This window comes from Hyla sarda, chromosome 1, assembly GCF_029499605.1.
Source record: "Hyla sarda isolate aHylSar1 chromosome 1, aHylSar1.hap1, whole genome shotgun sequence".
NCBI classification, from domain to species: domain Eukaryota; kingdom Metazoa; phylum Chordata; class Amphibia; order Anura; family Hylidae; genus Hyla; species Hyla sarda.
This window is the reverse complement of record NC_079189.1, coordinates 458434241-458449884: the sequence shown is the minus strand read 5'-3', so window position 1 is coordinate 458449884 and position 15644 is coordinate 458434241. Positions and strand designations below refer to the sequence as shown.

The following is a 15644-nucleotide window of genomic DNA, read 5'->3' as shown; positions in this document are numbered from 1 at the left end:
TTAGATCGTACGGGGTCCGAACACTGCCCCCCCCCCCTCCCGGCTCTCCTATACAGCGACACGTCACTACGCACCCCCTCCATAAAGTTCTATGGGAGAGCCATTCGGCGATCTTCGGCTCTCCCATAGAACTATATAGCGGGGACGTGGCGGCCCCAGCTTCGAGCAGGGGTCATGACGTGCCGCTGTATAGGAGAGCTGAGGCTCTAAACAGGAGATCGCGAGGGGGCCCCAGCGCTCAGACCCCCCCCCCCCCCCACGATCTAAAACTTATCCCCTATCCTTAAGATAGGGGATACATTTTTTTACATGATGATTGTCCTTTAACATGCAGTGTGGTAAAATTGTTTGAATGACTCATAAGGGACTACATACAGGAATACTTAGGGGATAACAGTATTATAAGTGGTAGCCAGCATGGGTTTACTAAGGATTGAAGTTGTCAAACCAACCTAATTTGCTTTTATGAAGATGTGAGTAGAAGCCTTGACAGAGGGTTGGCTGTGGATATAGTGTTTTGGGATTTTGCAAAAGAGTTTGATACTGTCCCTCATAGACGTCTGATAGGTAAATTAAGGTCTTTGGGTTTGGAAACTGGCTTACAGACCATACCCAGAGAGTGGTGGTCAATAATTTCTATGTTGGGATTAATAAGTTGTTTCTATCTTTTCAGAGGACATCAATCTTTGCAGCATGATACCGTCTATAGAGGATGAGCATAAGTTACAAGATGGACTTAGATAGACTAAGTGTCTTGGCAAATGAGGTTCATTGTGGATAAATGTAAAGTTATGCCTCTGGGTACTAAAACCTGCATGCATCGTATGTCTTGGGGGGGGGGGGGGGGGGGGGTGGGGGGGAGTGTTAAACTGGTAGAGTCACTAATAGAGAAGGATCTGGGTCTACTTGTAGATCATAGACTACAGAATAGCATCCAAAGTCAGCCAGCTGCTTCTAAGGCCAGCAGGATATTGTCAAGTATCAAAAGAAGCATAAACTCAAGGGACACTGACCTAATACTACCCCTTTATAAAGCATTAAGAAGCATAAACTCAAGGGACACGGACATAATACTACCCCTTTATAAAGCATTGGTATGGCCTCACCTGGAATATGCTGTTCAGATTTGGGCACCAGTTTATAAAAGGGACATTGTGGAACTGGAGAAGGTGCCGAGACGTGCAACTAAACTAATAACAGGCATGGAACATATGATCAATATAATGGCAAATACAAAAAATATGGGGAAAAACTGTTCCAGGTTAACCCCCCTCAAAGGACAAGGGGGCACAACCTCCATCTGGAAAATAAAACGTTTAGACTCATGGGGTGACACGCCTTCTTTATTTATGAATTTATGGAACAGTCTACCTCAGGAACTAGTCACAGCAGAAACAGTAGAAAGCTTCAAAACAGGGTTAGATATTTTCCTAAAACAAAACAACATTAGTTCTTATGCAGAAATATATAATCATATCTGTTCCGCTTCATCCAACATACCCCTTCCCTTCAATTCCTTGGTTAAAGCTGATGGACGTATGTCTTTTTTTTAACCCTACTATGTAAGCAATCGGATCGCTTCTTTAATTTTTAAAAAGGCCTCTGCAAAATGAAAGAAGCAATGTGATTGGCTGCTATGGGCAACTGGTTTACTTTTCCACTGCACAGGTTTTAATACATCTCCCAATATATGTGTGCAAAGGAAAAGTTGCCCAGTTGCCCATAGCAACCAATCAAATCGCTTCTTTCATTTTTCAGAGGCCTTGTTAATAATGAAAGAAGTGAATTGATTGGTTGCTATGGGCAACTGGGCAACTTTTCCTCTGCACTGGTTTTGATAAATCTCCCCAATTGTCTCAGAAATGTAAATACCACAGTGGCTTTTCTCCATCTCTGTCACCATACAGAGTAACCCAAGTCCCCATCTGAAGTTCCTGAGCGCCAATAGAAAAATATATACACTGGTATGTATACTGGTTTTCAAGAACTGAATGTGACTGCAATCTCTGCACCCCCTAGAGTTATTTCCGTGAACTTAAAGGAGGCCTATGCATTATTTTAACCACAGTGATTGTTCAACACGTGAAACTAAACAATAAATGATCATTTTATCTCATCGATGCAAGAGTGTCATTGGGGGAGATTTATCAAAACTAGTGCAGAGGAAAAGTTGACCGGTTGCCCATAGCAACCAATCAGATTGCTTCTTTATTTATATATTTATATATTAATATATATATATATATATATATATATATATATATATATATATAAAAAAGGCCTCTAAAAAATGAAAGAAGCTATTTGATCGGTTGCTATGGGCAATTGTTCAACTTTTCCTCTGTAAGGGTCTTGATAAAGCGCACACATTATCTGGAAAGAAGTCGGCTGTGTTTGAAAATTTCTGCTGATAGCTGGACAAGAGAGAAAAATCCCCCAGCAATCTTTCAGGAAAGAACATTCTTAGAAAGATCGGTCATCCTTCGCCTGGTGTCATAGATCATGTATGTGCAGTTTAAACAACTGTAATGGCCAACCTGGGCTTAGATTTGTATGGATGAATAATCAACCATAAACCAATTTCTATCATAAGTATATAGCCACCCTGAAGGTACCAGTACACACAGGATCAAACATCTGACTGACTATCTCTTCTGATCATTTCATACACATGAACATTCAGAACGTGTTTGAGGATTCCTCAAAACCTGACTAAACTGTATCAAAACGGGTGTACACATTTTTAACCCATATACGGTTTGAAAAATGATGTCCGGTTGCATCCATTTTTTCAGAATAAAACCATATACATTTTTAACTTTTCACCCCATTATAAATAAAGTTTCACTTGTTTGATTGAAATTCCAAGAAAAAAACTGTGCAAAGCCAAAAAACTTATGGTGCAAACCAGATAGAACTGTACGCACATACGGTTCTGTACGGTTTCCATTGACTCCCATGTTAAAAAAATTTTTTTTTTAATTACACGGTTTAATCTGGTTTTTCACCCGGACCAAAAGATCGTTGTAGGCTATGGTTTTGGGTACGGGAAAAAAAATTGACAAAACCGTACAAGATGCAAAACGGACTCAACCAGATGCATCGTTTGGCATATGGTTTTTTTAATAGAGAGTCAAAGAGTTAATGGAGAGTCAATATTGAAAACGTATATACGGAAACTGTATTGCAAAAACGTGGTGTGAACCCAGCCTTAGGCAGGCAATTGGTTCTGCCAAAATTGGCTGATTTAGCCAACTTTTTTTCGAATGTGAATATACCTCTTGCCGTTGTAGGATGGCAACCAGTTAAATGATGAGACACAAGCAGAGAAAACAATTATGCAGATCAGATGGAAACCTGACAGACCCTATTTGAAGTCAAAGGGCCCCCTGGTGTTTATTTTGTGTCTTGAAGGGTCTGTACGATGGAGAACTTTTTATATGTTGTACATCTTGGCAAAACATTAACCTTTCTAATATACTTCATAAAAAAAAGTTATTTCATTTTTATACACACACATCTATCTCTTTACACATCGCTGCTAGCGCATGCGCAGTTCAGACCATTTTGGCCATTGACAAGTACGCACGCACCATATGTGTCTAATAGCCCGGCCCCCTCCTCTTTTCACTGCGCACGCGTGCACAGGTGCCGCCTAATCCAAGATCTAGTCAATGCGGCCCCAGCACTTAGTATGCGTGCGCCAACACACGTCATGATCCTTCACTACACCCGCACCAGACCAGTGGACGCGTGCGCTCTGTGTCCGCATTTTACTACCTTACACATGCGCACTAGACACTCAGTGTTCAGCGGCTTATATGAGCCATTACCGTGACTCAAAACCGATAACAAGGTATACTAAGTCTATTCATGTGTTCAACCATATTGATGTTATGACGTTTTTATGTGTTTTTATCCAATGTTATTAAGTGAGACAATGTTAAACTCTTGTGTCTATCATTGGCCTGGAGCTGGTGGCCACGCCCAGGGGGCGGGGCTAACTACACTTTGGCGCCAATTTTGAACATAAAGAGCACTCCTTCACTCAGTTCTGTCATACTGCCATGTTTACCTGACGAAGGAGCTCCAAAGCTCTGAAACGCGTTGTTTCTTTGGCAAATAAAATTTTTACTCTCATATTTACCACCATTTCATTTTTATAAAAATTATGGCCACTAGGTTTTCCCATACCATCCAGAACATAATCCAGGAAGTGAGGGCAGGACTAGAACTCCTCTGTGCTCCCTTCTGTCCTATCAGACTGCAGCATACAAAAAATAAATAGATAGGAAGAGGGGGTTACAGAGCAGCCTGCAGTGATAGGATGAAAAGACCCAGCACAGCAGACTCAGGGGGGAAAATGAGTCATGTAAAGAGAGTAAACTCCCCCTCCAAATCACAGAATGACAAACCAAGTGAGCAAGAGCAAAAAGCTATTAGTGAGAGAAATATAAGTGCTAGACACATAAAAATGATATGTACATAGAAAGGATTGGGTACTGAGTCTCATATAACCTTTTCTTTTCATGGAATATGACAGGTGCTCTTTAAAATATAAAAGGTGTCCTTATAATACAAAGTACATTGCTAACGATAACCCTTCTGTTTACCAATGATAAAATCACTGTGATGATTCTTTCTTGATATAGTAATATCATATACAGACAGCATACAGGAGATCTATGTCACATGCCATGTTAACAAGCAATGTTGCCAGATATTAGCCCATGGCTAAACATTGCAGAAGGAAGAAAATAATTTAGAAAAATTTGCAGGTAGCATGTGCGAGTAATTGCATTAAAGTTGGTGGAGTATATTAAAATCTTTAGTTAATTACAGATTTTGTTTTTTGTTTTCTTCTAATAAAAAATTGAATGACAACTAGGGCAAATCAATAAAGGAGAGGCTGCAGACAATAGACACTGCCATAGCATACTATGTCATGCTATCTGACCACTCACAGCTGGCAAACATGTTATACACAAATCTTACACCCCTGCCTGAATAAGATGTGTGTGTGTGTGTGTATTTATATATATATATATATATATATATATATATATATATATATATATATATATAATGCAGCTCCGACACGAACATCTACATCCGGAACCTGTCAGGCATGACACCTGCGTTAACCCTTGCTAAGTGACTAAATGTTAGCAACATATGGCACAGAATAAAGCTGCTCCATACTTTCAAAGCGTGGGAGGAAGATCAGTTACATTACTCAGCTCTACTTGGTGTTACATTTGAAATTCTCATGAAATATTCAGTTTCAAGGCATGCATGGATTTCCTGAAACCAATGCAGACAAGACAAATTCGGTAGAGTCATCAATTATTTATTTAGAGATCCACAGACCTGCACTCTATAGAAGACTAGCATCGTTTCTGTAAAACCTGTTCCACAAACTCTATTCTGCCATAAACCTTGATACTGAAAGGCTTTCTGTTCTGTTATGTTGTGAGTGGGAAAAAAAAAAAATACAATCCAACCTTGATCTGTTAATAACATTCTTTATATTGGAAGAAAGCAATCGGTATTGAAAAGACAGCACAAGCATTCAGAGTCTAAATATCACCCGGAACAAAGCCGCCCTGATGCAAAAATAAAGCGTAAAGCTCCAGCTATAACACTGGGTAAAAAAGTAAGATTGCTTCACAATCGTCGGCAATCCATGAACCAATCACATAAATATACCCAAACACTGCTCAAGCTTGATAAACCAAGCATGTCTGACTGCTGGTGAAGGATACGTGTTTACAGGTAGATTACACATAAAGGAGCACAATCGGATACTGTCCCCAATGCAGCAAGTAGGGCCTTATATTTGCAACTCAATGCACACATACATACACACTAAACATAGGCAACTTTTATCAAAGAAGAACAATATCTTTAGCAAGAAGCCTGGACATGAAAGTGTTACAGCAGGTAACTACTACAAATGAAGTACTCTTACCTTTCTTAGCGGTTTCCATTTCCTCTTCAGTCCACCGTGAGCTTTCATTCATTTCCATTGCTGCTGCAAAAAACAAAACAGAGTTAACTAATACTGAAAAACCAAGGCGCGCACACAGGTTTGGTACTGTCTTATACCTTCACATGCTAGAAGATTAAATCAGACCGTACCCACTTAATGCCAGAGGGACATACTACGTAGCTAGAAGTAATAGTCATCCACATTTCAAGTCATGCTCCTGATGGAGGTGGATCATGCCTCAGTGTAAGGTACAGGGCAGAATCCCAGGTCAAGTATTAACTATACAATAAGATCCGGCGGCTTCAAGTGTGAGATGCTCTTGCCAGTGTGCATTGTAGAAATTCAGTTTCTCAGGCTGAAAACATTCGCTACCATTCCACTTCTAATGGCCCATGAAAGAGAGAGCAATGGGCTGCGGGCACTTAGAGTACGGCACTGATTGGACTACGATAAAACATGAACAGTTCACATAAAGGACAAACATGGGACAAGAAGGGGGGAAAGTTGTAGAGACAATTAAAAATAGCAGTGCTCTTCATGCAGAGAGTCTGTTGCTGTAAACCTCTGACAACTATTAGGCCTGGCCCTTTGGGGGACATCGCTTACAGTTCACTGCACAAGATTTCAGTTGGCACCTCTCTTAGGCACATCACAAGTAATTTTCTTTCATGAGATTCCCCACAGCCACAAGATGGTAAGGGATAGGACACCAGCAGCGTATGTCTGCCATACTGTGCGATGGAGGAGAAACTCGGCACCCACATTACACAGTGGCAGAACACCACTGCAGCACACTTAGTAAAGTCTAACACAGCAACAGATGGCTTTCTTGTGTATTCATTAATTAGTCATGAATAGAACGTTCTATTAAAAAGTCGTCATTGATCAGGTGGAGATACAAAATACATCCAATTCTCAGTAAACGGGATTAAATGGAATGACACATGTCTTGTATAGGTCACATTTTAAAGAAGATGCCAACTTTAGATTATATTTAGATGTTTTTGTGAAGACGCTTATTGGGAGGTTAGCCCATGCAAACCATGGAGCTATGACATGAACTGTGCTAAATGTGCATTTTATCAGGGTGTTATGGTTATGTGTACTACTGCAACTGTTTGATCTAGTTAACTATTGTATCATACTGTCTGAACAGCAGACTAATGTGTCTCTATGGTTACAGACTAAAACAAATCCTATGTGTAGTCTGATCCTGCTGACACGTGCTACTTCACTACAGCTGCTTCTTCTTCTTCTTGTTAAAAGTGTTATCCAGTCTTAGAACACTGATGGACTATTCACAGTATAGGCTGTCAATATTAGCTCAGCAGGGGTCTAACTCCCAGTACTCCCGCCGATCAGCTGTTCAAAGGGGCTGCGGCAGTCAAGCGTACACCACTTGAAATGTTTCCCAGCAATCACACCTGCATTGCCATGCTATTAATAGCAGTGGTACAAGGTAATGCAGCATGCTCCCATACACTTGAATGGGACACCTGTGCAGTAGGTTGCACCACTGCTACTTATAGTGTGGTAATGCAGGTACGAGAACATGTAAACAATCAAGAGGCTGCAGCAGCCTCTTCCATCAGCAAGGGTGCCAGGAGCGGGAGCCTTGAGAGTCTGATACTGACCACGTATCCGGAGGATAAGGCATTAATGTTATAAGGCATTAAAGCAACAACGCTTTCTCTTTGTGATGCACTGGACCACAAGCCCAGAATATTTTAGGTTTTATGTGACCCCCAATAGGATTCATTACAAAAAAAAAAAAAACTGTTCAAGAATGATTTCCTTTCGTGTCATTTTTTTCTGGGGGCAATTGTGGTACTCTTAAAAAGTCTACATTAGACAACGCTTTTCATCAGACATCTGTAACAAATCCGCAAAGAATGTGTGAGATAAACTGACATGTGCTGCCCCGCAGGTCAATTTCTGAGTGGAGAATTCGAAAGATCAACTCTAATCCGCCGGTGCTTTAATCTGCTGCAGATTTTCTCTGTAATATTCCCCACAGTAAATACAGTGTGTATTTACCCATGTATAAAGCCACATGCTGCCAATGCTATACTGCAACATAACCACACCAAATTGTGTAGATTTTGGTGCAGATCTGGACAAATATAAAACATTTTAAGAACATCTGCAGCAAAAAGACAACTTATCCACAGGATAGGGGATATGTTTCTGATCGCGGGGGATTCGACCGCTAGGACTCCCCGCGATCTCCCAAACTGGGCCCTCGCATTGCTGCTCTATGTGAGACAGTATGCCCCCTCCCCATACAGTTCTATGGGAGAGGCACAAACGCTGCATCCCCACTTCTCCCATAGAACTACATGGAGGAAGTGTGTTGGCCACAACGTCATACTGCGGCCAGCACGCCTCCTGCACGGGAGAGCCGTGGCCCCGTGCAGGAGATCGGATCCCCAGCAATCAAACACTTACCCCCTATCCTGTGGATAGGGGATAAGTTGTATTTTGCTGCAGATGTCCTTTAAGTCAATGTAAGAGAAACCCGCAATTGTAGATTTTGCAGAGGATCCACATCAAAATCCACAATGCCTGTGGATTCATTATGAAATTGGACTTCCCCATTGAAGTCACTGGGGAATATAAACTGTATAGGGTAGGGTCACACATAGCGTATAGCAGCGTATTTCATGATGCGCAGTCAATGGTTAGCAAAATATGCAGCTGATTTTCCTATCCATTGACTTCAATGGGTAGGAAAATATGCAGCAGCAAAACACGGCATGTGTGACCCAACCCTTAATCAGTAGGGTTATGTGGTACTATGTGAACAAGGGTTATGTGGTACTATGTGAATTTAAAGGGGTGCTCCCACCCTAGACATCTTATCCCCTATCCAAAGGATAGGGGATAAGATGTCTGATCTCGGGGGTCCCGCTGCTGACGTCACGGACTTCCGTTCCCGTAGTCACGACTCAGACCCTCCAGCGCTTCCGCACAAAAAACAGATGGGTGCCGCATGCAATACTGCGGAGGTTCCCAGCGGCGGGACCCCCGAGATCAGACATCTTATCCCCTATCCTTTGGATAGGGGATAAGATGTCTAGGGTGGGAGTATCCCTTTAAGCTTTTTTCTTTTTTTTAATACAAAGGGATCCTACAAAAAACACATTCCACATGGTATGATTTTTTTTCCTACAACACTGACCATAGTAAATGTATAGGAATTCTGCTGCATGTGTTTGGGGTGTAGATTTGGTGTATATCCAAAGGTGATGTGAACAGAGCCTTATTGGCAGGGGTTATTAATGGGAAGCACACATGCTATCACCAGAGGTCTTACAAAAGGGTAGTAAGAGGGTATGTAGAATCTGCCCATTATTTTAAGAATCACGTGACACCATTCCATGCTACAATTTCCGCTACAAAAATAAATGCAATCTTCACCTTTGTAAACATGTAACAACAAAACTGTCATAATAATGCCGAAAGCTTCATTTCAAGGTGTGAAAACTATTACACAGGGATCAACAATCAGAACCAAATGGTCTGTTCACAATGTGCATCTCTCTACTCCTGCTGCACGCACATGGAGCGCACAGGCACATAGGTCACACGGATACACAGCAAACCATCTGCAATTAAGAGAACGTTCTGTGCCAGTCCACAGGAGGGATTCTGCTTAACCCATTCATCTACTGAGAGCTTTTCCACCTAAACTTCTGGAAAGGGCATAGGACAGAACTGAGCTCACCAATTACACAGATTACAAACTTTTAATATTCAGATTGTGGTTGCATCTGAACATTTTGTCTAAGTGCTTTCATCACAATTAATGATGATGGATTAAGCTTCAGTGACGGCTATTAGAGAGATAGCCTCTCTTCCACTGCACCAAGTGTTTGATTATGTATCGCCTTGCTGGAAGTGGGCCATCTCTGCCTTAAGATTTTACAGTAAATGAGCATTATCTTATCAATCTTGGGGAAATTGTGCACGCCAAACGCAGAAGTTACAGAGCGGGTGTCTCCAATCACAGTGAAAAGAAATAGGGCAAGACCCTGATGGCCCACCTGATGGATAGATTGTGGATTATTTTTAAGTCTATAAAGGCAACATAGTCTCATGCAGAACATATGGGTCATATACAGATACGGACAAATAAGTTGGTACCCATAATGCTCCCTGAAATAACTTGCAACTGACTAAAGTAATAACAAATACAAATTTACTGAAAATTCCACACACGTTCAAAAGGATTCCGATCAGGACACATAGAAGGTCACTTTGGAATAGTCCAATATTTGGCTTTTCCCCTTCTTAGCTGTGTGCTTTGGGTCATTATACTGTTGGAGGACCCATGACCTGTGACTAAGACATTGAGCAGCACATTTCGTTCCAGAATGACTTGATACTTGAGATTTCATTGTACCCTGTACAGATCAAGACATCCTGGATAAAGGAAGCCCAAAAACATAACCAAGCCCCATCAATGCTTCCCAGTGGGTACAAAGGGGAGATTTATCAAAACTTGTACAGAGGGAAAAGTCTACCAGTTAACCATAGCAACCAATCAGATCGCTTCTTTCATTTTTAAGAAGACCTGGAAAATAAAAGACGCAATCTGATTGGTTGCTATGGGCAACTGGTCAACTTTTCCTTAGCACAGGTTTTTAAGAATGTCCTCCAATATTCTTTTCTTTGTATATTTCAATTTTACACCTGTAAACATAGACCTGATGTGATTTCTCAAAAAGCTATAGTTTTGTCTCCTCTGTCCAAATGACATTCTCCCATCAGCTTGGTGGCTTGTCAAAAACTGGAGCTTTTTGGCCAGTCATATCAGCTCTATGTTCAAAGACATTCCAAGAAAAGAACACTGTACCAACTGTGAAGCATAGAGGAGGGTGTGTTATGTTTTGATGCGGTTTTGTTGCATCTGACACAAGGTGTCTTGAATCTGAACAGGTTTCAATTAAATCTCTATCAAGGCTTTCTGGAGCGAAATGTGCTGCACAGTGTCAGGAAGTTTGGTCTCAGCCACAGGTCATGGGTCCTCCAACATGACGCAAAACACACAGCTAAAAGCACCAAAAAATGGCTAAGAGAAGAACATTGGACTATTCTAATGTGACCTTACATAGTTACATAGTTAGTACGGTCGAAAAAAGACATATGTCCATCAAGTTCAACCAGGGAATTGAGGGGTAGGGGTGTGATATAAGTCTTGATCTGAATCCTATTGAACATCTGTGGAAGGATCTGAAAGATGCAGTCTGGAGAAGGCACCTTCACACCTGAGACAACTGGAGCAGTATGTAAGGAGTGGGCCAAGATACCTGGGGACAAGTGCAGAAATCAGAATTCTACAGAAATGAATATTACAGAAACCGCTTGACAGAAGTGACTGCCTCAAAAGGTTGTGCAACCATAATTTTTGTCCAGGCCAGTTTTATTATTTTGTTTATCAATATGATTCTGAACCACAATTCAAGACCAACGTCTCAATTTCATCAGTTAATTTTTATAAATTTTTTATTTATTATTACTTTTCTCAGTTTCAAGTTATTTCATGGAGCATTGTGCGTTTTTCTGTCTTAGGCTGCTTTCATACTATAACATTCATCCGTTTTAAAGATCCGTTTGATGTTCCGTTATGAAAACCCTGAAAATTGGCAATTAAACGTCCGTTAGAAAATCCCATTATAGTCTATGGGATTTTTACATTATACGTCTTATTCCGTTATAGTCCGTTATTAATAACGGACGTTATTTTGTGATGGAAGATAGTAATGGGAGAAATAGTGCATGCACTATTTCTTCCATTCATTCTCCCGTTTGGCAGTAGGTCAGTAATGGTGTGGGGTGGCATTCATTGGGGGACCAAACAGCCCTCCATGTGCTTGCCAGAGGTAGCCTGACTGCCATTAGGTACCGAGATGAGATCCTCAGACCCCTTGTGAGACCATATGCTGATGCGGCTGGCCCTGGGTTCCTCCTAATGCGAGACAATGCTAGACCTCATGTGGCTGGAGTGTGTCAGCAGTTCCTGCAAGAGGAAGGCATTGATGCTATGGATTGGCCTGCCCGTTCCCCAGACCTGAATCTGATTGAGCACATCTGGTACATCATGTCTCGCTCCATCCACCAATGCCACGTTGCTCCACAGACTGTCCACGAGTTGGCAGATGCTTTAGTCCAGGTCTGGAAGGACATCCCTCAGGAGACCATCCGCCACCTCATCAGGAGCATGCCCAGGCATTGTAGGGAGGTCATGCGGGCACGTGGAGGCCAAACACACTACTGAGCCTCATTGTTTTAATTGACTTGTTTTAAGTACATTACATCAAAGTTGGATCAGCCTGTAGTGTGGTTTTCCACTTTTATTTTGAATCCGTATCCAGACCACCATGGGTTGATACAATTGATTTCCATTGATAATCTTTGTGTGATTTTGTTGTCAGCACATTCAACTATGTAAATATAAAAGTATTACATACGATTAGTTCATTCATTCAGATATAGGATGTGTTATCTTAGTGTTCGCATTATTTTTTGAGCAGTGTATAACAGGTATGCTTTTAAGCTAAATCTAGCTCATAGTAATGTGTCTACATTTGCAGACACATATTGAAAGGACATCCTGTGATAAGCATTTAAAGTGGACCTTTTAGTAGCTAAATAGTTGTATTAAAAAGCCCCTAGCTAGATGGGGCTTCTCATTAGGATTTTGTATTTTGGATATAAGACCCACTGAAATATAGATGTTTTTGTTAACATGTAAATGAGGCTCATATGGCCAAGGGGGGGGGGGGTGCAATCCAAAAAGCCCAGAATTAGCCAACCCACCTCCTCTTATTCACCACTACTTACTGTTCCTGTTTGTATATGCCTATGCCTATTTTTGTTGATAGCCACTAGGCTACCTTATCACTTGCAGCCTTCAAGTCATGTAGTTTTCACTGTGCTAGCCAAGATATGTGCTTGTGCACCAGACGAGCACAGGAAAGTAAAAAAGACTACTTGAATAATGAATAATCATACGGGAGTGGTCCGTGTGACTGCTCCCAGTGCACCAGTGAGACTGTAAAGTATATAGGATAACTATAGCTCAAACTATATACCAATAGCGTTACCTATATACAATGGCAAATGCCACGGAAATAAGTGCTAATTTCGCATAAATGCTGCTCCATTTACCATGCAAATCCAAAGAGAAATTTAAGGAGTTATGCAGTATAAAAAAAAAAAAAAAAACACCTATTCCCTATAAAGCATTCGTGTATCTCCAGCTCTCCCATAGAGATGCATGTGGGAGGGGGGGGGTGTCAACTCAACCACACCTTCATGCCGTGGTCGACGTACTTCGTTCATGCAAAGATTGTGTTTTTTGTTTTGTTTTTATTAAAAAACTTTTATACTGAACTAGTTCTTTAGGCAAGGACATTTTCCTAGTCAATTCCTCAAAGTGAACATACCTTGAGTCAAACATGAATATTTTTTAACCAGTACAAGTATAAAATGCTTTTGAAAATTATACAGCTGGCCTTAAATTATTTAGCTCAATTTGTGAGACTGAAATTGACAACAATTTCTATAAGCAAGAAATATGCACAGTGCTGTCTCCCACCTAATAGCAAAAGGCAGAGTGTACAGTAGCACTCAGCCACACAATTAACATGTATCACACATCAATGGCAAGCATTACTCTTGATAGCTCACAGTCATATCTTGCTAACAGCTACAGTCACCCATGACGCTCAGTCAAAAGTATATATCAGTAGAGAGAGAAACAATTGGCTGCCAGATACCTCTGGTACTGCCAGTTTCAATGAAAATGATAGGAAGCCTGTTGAAGCCAGTCCTCCCCCCCCAATCCAAGATGTGAAAGGATTATTGCCTAGTTTCTATAGACAGTGGATTATCATTGAGATTCATAAAGAAGAAAGTAATGTTTATAACAACTTTTTAATATTTGTAAGCAAAAATGAAATTAACCCCTTGGAGTTACCAACATTTTTGTCCAAGGCAAAATTATTGACAAATATAATGTAACAAAACTAATAACATCAGTAAACATCCACAATGCAGGGTGAAAAAGTAAGTGAATATCCGTGCTATTAACTTCTCTAGAAGGTAAGCAGCAAAAAAGGGTTTCCATTTAGAAGAGGCGAATAAAAGTGTGCTTTACCCATGAAATAAAGCTTCCTTACTGACAAACCCGTTCTTCTAAAGAAAGACTGGTTATTGTGAACCACGTCTCAAAGCAACCATCTTCCAGAAGACATGTAATAGAGATGCATGAAACAGAAGAAGGCTAAAAGAACATTGCTAAACATTGCTCTGTATGTATACCAATCTAATGTTACACAAATTGTCCAAAAATAGAGAAACTTCAGGACCATTCCAAATTTCTCCCTATGAGTGGACATCCTCTTAAGGTCAACCAAAAACACATCAAGCTATCTTAAAGAGGTGAAAATAACCCAAGGGTAACAAAAAAAAAAGCCTTACTGAAGACTCTACAAACTTTGTTGATATAAAATTTGTTTATACGTCCAGTACAAAAAAAAAAAACACTAAACATAAATGATGTGCATGGATGAACACCACAAAGCTGTTGCTGCCCAAAAAAAACATCTGATCATCTGGATGTCCCTTTATCTGTCTGGGAAAATGTTTTATGGCCATGAGACAAAAGTCGAACAACACTAAGCATAACACTATCTAGAAAAAAAAAGAACACTTGCCACTAAAACCTCCGGCTGTATTTGGTATGGCCAATGTTCCGGTAGAGTTACATTCAGGTATCAGGGAAAATCCAAATGGAAATGAAGGGGTACACCATCCTGCTAATAGACCACATATGGCAGATCTTTCTCCATCTGTGGCATAAGTTATTTCTTTAACAAGTCTAGGTGGGAGTTGCCACTGACAGTATCCTCGGCAAAAAAAAAAGGGGACTTTGTGCCTGCTCACTACATAGAATAAGTTTATGTTGGGTGTATCCCTCCTGTGCTCGATAAGGGAACAAGGTTTTTATAAGCCGCAAAGTCTATTGCTGAACAACAGCCTCACTAGTAAATTTGTCCTCTTCCAGTCAGCCCTGCAAGTCTAAAAGTCACAAAATTTCAGTGTGTTGTCTGAATTGTCCCCTGAAGAAGATGTAATCTGTATGGCTTACAATGTAGAAATGTTCGTAAGATACGCTATGCTGGGGCTTATTGTGCTGTGAATGGTTGCTATAGGCAAATAAGCCAGTTACACAGAATTATGAAAGTCAGTTTAAACGTCTCTTTGTGAATGGGGCTTAGAATAATATTATATCTCTGTGTAGCTGCTTCTCTCAAAAAAAGAGCTTCACTGAAATAGTGGACATCAGGTTCTCTGATAATAGCCGCCTAGTGTCCAAAGGAGACTAAAGAACCATTACTCTATAGTTTCCTTTCTGCATCTGCACAGTGGTCTTTTATAACCGGACTAACTCCGGAGCTCTCAGGTATAGTGGTCCAGTGAATGATCATAATTTTGTCTAATATGCTAGCTTAGATGAGAGCCAATGTGTATGATCAGACCTATAATTAATAGAACGTATTGTACCGATTACTTTTTTTTTCATGCAGACTGTGTCACAGCACAAACCAGTTGACAAACCTGAGTACTGTACATAGTACACAAG

The 15644-nt window shown here is 40.7% G+C and overlaps 1 protein-coding gene across 27 annotated transcripts in view; it reads right to left on the bottom strand.

The window, feature by feature from the left end:
- The window catches only part of NCOR2 (nuclear receptor corepressor 2), a 495829-nt gene that overhangs the window by 146242 nt on the left and 333943 nt on the right, over nucleotides 1–15644 (bottom strand). For 26 of the 27 annotated variants that reach the window (XM_056534054.1, XM_056534035.1, XM_056534070.1 and 23 more), the window contains one exon: nucleotides 5972–6034. In XM_056534054.1, the coding sequence (XP_056390029.1) occupies nucleotides 5972–6034 (63 nt within the window). The remainder of the gene's footprint in view (nucleotides 1–5971; nucleotides 6035–15644) is intronic. The other variant, XM_056533924.1, reaches the window with a different exon arrangement.